This window comes from Ursus americanus, chromosome 14 (genome assembly GCF_024610735.1).
Source record: "Ursus americanus isolate L20-20 chromosome 14, mUrsAme1.1.p, whole genome shotgun sequence".
Taxonomy (NCBI): domain Eukaryota; kingdom Metazoa; phylum Chordata; class Mammalia; order Carnivora; family Ursidae; genus Ursus; species Ursus americanus.
In genome coordinates this window covers 62,229,738-62,235,729 of record NC_142140.1, presented here as the reverse complement: position 1 = coordinate 62,235,729, position 5,992 = coordinate 62,229,738, and the positions used below count along the sequence as shown (strand labels likewise).

Sequence of the window (5,992 nt, the reverse complement as noted above, 5' to 3'; positions counted from 1 at the left end):
CTGCCAGAGATCCTGGGAGCTAGGTTCTGCCCTCGGAGAGCAGAGTGGAGTCTTTGTTGCCCACACCCAGCTCCCCTGGCTCTAGCAGCACAGAAATATTGGCACTGGGGAGAAAGTCTGCCAATATTGGCTGTGCTGCTCCAGGCAGGGTGGTGAGAACGGCGAGGACAGGCTGAGCCCCTGGGGCTCAGGAGGGAGGCAGTGGCCCACCAAGCTTCAATCACGTGACACTGCAGACACCAGGCGGAGAGGGCAATCTTTATTGTTTTCTGTATAAAAAAGTCCCTCAGATGGAGGTCAGAGGGGTTGGGGGCAGATGCGCGTACGGGAAGGGCAAGGTGTGCGGCCCCAGCAGCCTTTTGACCTTCGCTCGTGCAGGCTTGCTCAGAGTCCCGGGTGATCCGCAGGTCCAGGGGGAACAGTGAGAGAAGTCAGAGGTGGGAGGCTCAGCGAGAGATCAGAGGAGGGTCAGCAGAGGTCACGAGAAGGCCAGAATCCAGGGTCAGGCTGTCTGGAACAAGAAGCAAAATGGGCCGAGATGGAGCGAGCCCCAAGTATGCTTCCAAGACAACTGCTACGTCCCCCGAGCACCCGGCTCCTTGCTGACCCAATCCTCTGCACACGGGGAACCTTTTCTTCCCAAGCCTCTGTACACAGGAGGGGGCTCCTGTGGAGACCCTCCCCCACCCCTCCAGCTGGCATGGGAGTGGGAGGAGGAGGACTCCTACCCTGGTCGAAGTTGAGTTTCTTGGCTGGAGGAGTTTCTCCCAGCCCTTCGATATCCACCAGGTCACTGTTGGCATCCGAGTCGTTCAGAGCACTGAGTGTCACATCTGGGGGGGAGGGCGTAAGCTAGGTTTTAGGTTCTCCGACTGCCCCTCCCAGCTTCCCAAAGCTTCCAGGTCCCCCTCCCTCTGCCACTGGGAACCTCGACAGGGAAAGGAAGAGAGACTGGTCCTTTGACCCACCCCTGATTCTCTCACTGAACCTCGGATGGGACCTTGAGCCCCCAGGCAGCAACTCGGCAGCCCTCACCAGCCTTCTGTTTCTTTACGGGGGGACCCCCGGCCTCAGGGACACTGGAGCCGCTTGGTGGAGGGGCAGCTGCAGGAGGTGACAGGACACCAGATGGCACCTTCTTGGGCCCTTTCTTGGGCGACTCAGCTGGAAGGGGGATGCCGGAGTCTTCGTATACCTTGCGCTTCACAGTGGCCTTTATCTGGGCCCTGAAGAGAAGAGAGAGCAGGTTAGGAAGGGAGTCATCACAGCGACTGAAGGAAGAAGGGAGGGGCGGGGCAGGGGTCGTGGGCCACTCTGAAGGAATACTGGGGGTCCCCTTCATGAGCATCATAGTTAGGGCCCCAACCTTTGGCAGGGTTCTTGTGTTCCCCCAAAGCTTTGCACACACTCAGGGCAGATGGAATGTGAAGAGCGGACTCCCTGAACTGCGTAGTGGGGAAGGCCCACGTCCTACTTCTCTTCTGGAAGAGACGTGTGGCTGCGGAAGGCTCCCAGGTAAGCCCTGCTGATCCCCAGGTAGTCTGAGACGTAGGCGTAGATCCCACTCAACTAGTTCAGAATCACCATCTCCCTAGAAGCACCGCAGTAGCACCTCCAAGGAGCTCTATAAACCACCAGGGAACTCCCGTCACCAAATTCAATTGTTGGGCATCTCCAGCAACCCGAAATAAAATTCTCGGAAGTTCCTGGTTACCATAGCATTTCAGTAACTTCTGACCCACTCTTCTATTCTTTTAGTCTTGGAGGAGGTGCTAACACGACTAGCAGCGAGATAGGAAAGCTTGCTGAGCTGGAAGGGAGTTCTCAGGAAGATGGAACATGGGTGTGGAGGAAGATAGTGCCCACCCCCCTTCCTCTGCCGGCCACCCTCCCTCACACTGTCCGTTCCTTGATGACACAGCTGATGTGATTAAGATCGTCCCCAAACCGCTTCACGGAAGCCCTCAGCATCTCTATCTCCGTCTCCGTCCACTTGGCACTGTCAGAGGGGAGAGGGGGACAGGAAAGTGGGAAGAGGGGGGTGTGCAGCCAGCCCATAGGCTGTGCATTCCACAACCACCAGCCTCCTCCCCCCAGTCCCTGGGCCTCCTTCTGTGGGTCCCTAAAGAGAGCTTCCTTAAAAAAAAAAAAAAAAAAAAAAAAAGCTCTTACGCCCTGTGGGAATCCTGAGGACCCCCAACCACACCTATCCCAACAGCCACGTTCGAAGAAAGCCTGTCTCCGACCACCGTGCAGCAGCTGCCGTAAGAAGCCCGCTGAAAGCAATCCCACCCGCGGGGGGTCTTACAGACAGAACCCCGGTGGCTGTGTGCAGCGCTCAGGTCGTCCCGCGCGCCCTGCGGTCGGCTCGCAGCGCGGCAGAGCGGTGGCCCGGGTCCGGGTCGGGAGCCGCAGTCTGCGGGTGCATCTGTCGTGCCCTCCTGCGACAAGCGCGTCTTCACACCCGCTCTGCGCGGTGCCCGGCGCAGGGCACACTACCACCTGCCCCTGCCCTAGCGCGTCCGCGTCGGTGACCGAGTCCGCGCGCCGGCCCGGCTCACGTACCCCGCGGGGGAAGAGTCGGCCACGGGATGCAGCTGCATCGTCAGCTCCCCGAGCTTCGTGAAGGCGGCGCCCGCCGCCGAGAAGATCTCTCCGACCTGGGGGCGGGGCGGCGTCACGGGGGGCCGGCGCACACCCCCGCGCCGTCCCGCCCGGAGCCCCTAGCCCCACCCCAGCCCGGCTCCCGCCCGCCCCCCGCCCCCGCCCCGGGCGGAAGAGCCGGCGCCGCCCGCAGCGGGGTGGGGGGCCGCCCGCCCGTGGCCGCCAGGGAGCGCTGTCCGCGAGCGAGTCCGAACCTTTGTGGACGCTGACGTCATGGCTCCGCGCGCCTCCCCACGGAGGAGACGCCGCCGCCGCCGCCGCCGCCGCCGCCCAGCCGGAGACCACGGAGCCCGGCGACCGAGCCGCTCGGGCCCCCGCGCAGGAAGTCCCGTCCCTCCCCGCAGCCGATTGGCTCCCCGTCGGCCGCTCCCCGCCTCGCCCGCTGCGGCGGCTTCGGCGGCGTCGGCGGCGTCCGCGAAGCGAGGGCCCACAGTGGAAGACACCGCCTCACTTCCGGCCCGGCTTCACTCCACTTCCGTCGGCGGGTCGGGACTCGCGGCGGGGAGGCCGGTCTCCAGCCCCCGTGCCCGCCCCCGGACCCAAGCACAGACAACACGGCTCAGGAGGGCAGTTTCGCTTTATTGTGGAGGGACAGGGGACGGCCAGCCCCAGCCTCCCTCTGCGGGGGCCGGGCGCCGGACAACGAGGGGTCCAGTCCCACCGAGGGCGCCGGCATGGGCACGGGAGTGGGGCAGTGAGCGGGTGGGGAGAGTCTTTAAATAGAGGAGGGGGCTGGACCGGGGAGACGCGACGATGCGTTAGCGCACCATGTATTCCTTGCGCTTGTTGAGCCGAACTTGGCAGAAAGAGAAGCCTCCGAGGAGGAGGTAAAGGCCCGCGGCGATGAAACAGTTGTAGCTGACTCGCTCGTAAAGGTCATATATTTTCTGAGGGTCTTTCCTGGGGGTGGCGATTAGGTTGAGAAGTGTCAGAAGCATTCATAGCGGCCAACATTTCCTGGGCTCTATGTGCCAGGTACCATCCTAAGCGCTTTTTACATGTGTTATTCAAGCTTCCTCCTAACCGTAAGGGATGAGTTTTAGGATCGCATCCACCTGGCGGGAGGGGGACAGCGGCACAGGACGGTCACGTAAAATACCTAAGAAGCCACATCTGGACTGGTGGGTTTAGGAGGGCCGCTGAGGCCTGACTTCCGAGCGCGCTAAGGAGAAAAGCTCCTCGCATAGTTCTCCAGCCGCCGGGGCCCAAGCATCCCGCCACCTGCAATTCCCCTCCTACAATTCACAGCCTCAGCCCCCTGCCACCTGCCCCCAGCCCCGCCTCTCCCACCTGACTACTTACTCAAAATCTTTCTCGGTGAAAGGAACGTCCTCGATTAGCACAGCGGAATGGACATTGAAAAAGATTCCGAGCATTATCTGAAAAGAGGCAACGGATAGGTTTGCTGAACCCAGGCACCTAACCTGATCGCTCTCTAAGCCCCTCCCACTTCTAACGTTGCCACAACATCTGGGTTTGGGAGCTACCAGAACGAGCTGGGATTGGGGTGGTTGCTGCTGGATTCGGACTCAGTCACCAGGATTAGGGCGTGAGATGGTCAAAGAGACGACTCGGCGGGTAGAAGGGCAGGAACAGTGAGCAAACCAGATTATCCTCCTCTCCAGAGGCGTCATTATCACGGGACAGGGAGGAAGGGGTCAGGGGAAATCAGCACTTCTTAGGATTTCTTGCTAGAGTGGGGTGGGTCATCCTGGGGAAAAAAGGCCCCAGCTGCCCATTTCGGGAACGAGCGCTCCCACTGCCCTCCACTCAGCGCAGGCACCTCTCAAGAGCCCAGCTCCTCTCCCTCTTACCTTGAGGGGTCTCCAGATTTACCAGCCGCGGCTCCCGTTCCAAGCTCCAGCTCCCGCCCACCCCCGTCCCGCTCGAGTTCCCCATTTCTCAATCTCCGTTCTCTCGTTCTCCAGCGGCTAATCAACCACCCCCTCCAAGCTGCCTGCTGCTTTCTAAGGCCCGGAGTCTCCCAGCCTTTCAGCCCTCCAACACCGGGGCCCCTCGGGCCCTGTCCGGCCGTAGCCGGGCGGTCCCCTCACCAACATGATCACTCCCCAGGCGCTGAGGACGATGCCGCAGGCGGCCAGCTTGGGCCCACAGCACAGAAGCGACGCCATGAAGAAAGGGGTCGGGGATTGCCTAGCTGCGGGCCGAGCGGGAAGGCGGCGAGAGGAAGGCCCGGATGAGCCCGGGAAGAGCGAACAGGACTTGGGGGCTCGCGCCGCGGAGGACGGGCCGCCGGGAGCGCCGCCGAGGGGGCGTGGCCTCCGGCCCCAACTATCGCGCCGGGGGGGGGGGCGCCCGGAGGAGATGGAGGGGGCCTCTGGGCCCTCCCGGATCTCCGGCGGGGGCAGGGGGTGTGTGAGGTCGAAGCGGCCCCTCAGGAACCCCTTAGGACTCACGTAGCTGGGGCGCGGTATTGCAGGAGCAACGCCTCCCGTGTCTTGTGTACCCCCCTCCAGGCTGGAATGGAAGGACCCAACACGTCACGTGACCTAACCGGGCAAGTCACGTGACGAGGAACCCTCTGCCGCCGGGCCTAGGAAGGGAGGAGCTCTGGCGGCAGTCTGGTTACCCTGGCGATGGGCTCTTAGGTGCGGAGGATGGGAACTCTCCGATTTTCCCCTCAGATACCTTAGTGTCGGGTGGTGTCCTGTGATGGGGGCATGGTAAGTGAGACATGGAGATTTACAGCGAGAAAGAACGCCCCCGCCTCCTGTCTTCTCAGCCCTGCCTTGAAACAGAGATATTCCGACACAGTGAAGGGAGAGTAGGAGCCCCTTTCCGAGGCCGAGCGTGCAGCCAGCCGTGGCCAGAACCCTTTAAAATTGCCACGGGTCCCTAGCAGCGGGACTGCTTCATGATGTAACATTTTGTCACCGAGCATAGAAAGCTGAATAGTTGTGGAGGCCGAATCCAGGAAAAGTGCAGGGGGAGCTGACCCAGTGAACGAGTTGTGAGGGTGAGCGGTCTTTCCAAATGCGTCGGAGAGAGGAGTGAGTGCACAAAGGTGTCACTTTGCTTCCCTACTGAAAACCAAGGGAACGGATTATAGGCCCTTTGAATAAGGGAGGGTACAAGATTTTTAAAAATACGAATAGGTCACCCTCTCCAAAGAAAAAGTTTGTATACTTCACCGGTGAGAGGCAGCTTTGTAATAATTACTTACGGAAATAGGGTGTTTGAAGAACGCCATTTTGCCCCGAGCTGCTTGTCCACGTTCTAATGAGGACAATGATCACAGCATAATCGAGAGGGGTCATTTGGGTCCCGAGACCCCAGAACCACACAAAGACACGGTCAGCAGTGAACA

At 61.1% G+C, this 5,992-nt stretch overlaps 2 protein-coding genes and 1 long non-coding RNA gene across 8 annotated transcripts in view; 1 reads left to right on the top strand and 2 right to left on the bottom strand.

Moving 5' to 3' along the window:
• Positions 1–243: 243 nt before the first annotated feature.
• Positions 244–2,999, bottom strand: BACC1 (BPTF associated chromatin complex component 1). 4 transcript variants are annotated; one of them, XR_015726758.1, is made up of 6 exons: positions 2,859–2,999; positions 2,566–2,660; positions 1,898–1,999; positions 969–1,226; positions 729–833; positions 244–507 (listed from the first exon to the last, which is right to left on the bottom strand). XR_015726758.1 is itself a non-coding variant. In XM_045797425.2 (6 exons), the coding sequence occupies exons 1-6, from the start codon at positions 2,877–2,879 to the stop codon at positions 447–449; spliced, it is 579 nt and encodes a 192-aa protein (XP_045653381.2). In that variant the 5' UTR covers positions 2,880–2,999; the 3' UTR covers positions 244–446. The 4 variants fall into 4 exon arrangements, 3 of the variants coding, with proteins under 3 accessions (XP_045653381.2, XP_045653382.2, XP_045653383.1); XM_045797425.2 differs by having other exon boundaries at positions 244–511; positions 1,036–1,226; XM_045797426.2 differs by having other exon boundaries at positions 1,036–1,226.
• A 224-nt stretch (positions 3,000–3,223) lies between these two features.
• Positions 3,224–4,932, bottom strand: RNASEK (ribonuclease K). Its single transcript, XM_045797430.2, has 3 exons — positions 4,719–4,932; positions 3,967–4,043; positions 3,224–3,564 (listed from the first exon to the last, which is right to left on the bottom strand). The coding sequence occupies exons 1-3, from the start codon at positions 4,794–4,796 to the stop codon at positions 3,423–3,425; spliced, it is 297 nt and encodes a 98-aa protein (XP_045653386.1). The 5' UTR covers positions 4,797–4,932; the 3' UTR covers positions 3,224–3,422.
• A 35-nt stretch (positions 4,933–4,967) lies between these two features.
• Positions 4,968–5,992, top strand: part of LOC123792186 (uncharacterized) — a 120,977-nt gene continuing 119,952 nt past the window's right edge. For 2 of the 3 annotated variants that reach the window (XR_015726759.1, XR_015726760.1), the window contains exon 1: positions 4,968–5,348. This is a non-coding gene — a long non-coding RNA (uncharacterized LOC123792186). The remainder of the gene's footprint in view (positions 5,349–5,992) is intronic. The other variant, XR_006779651.2, reaches the window with a different exon arrangement.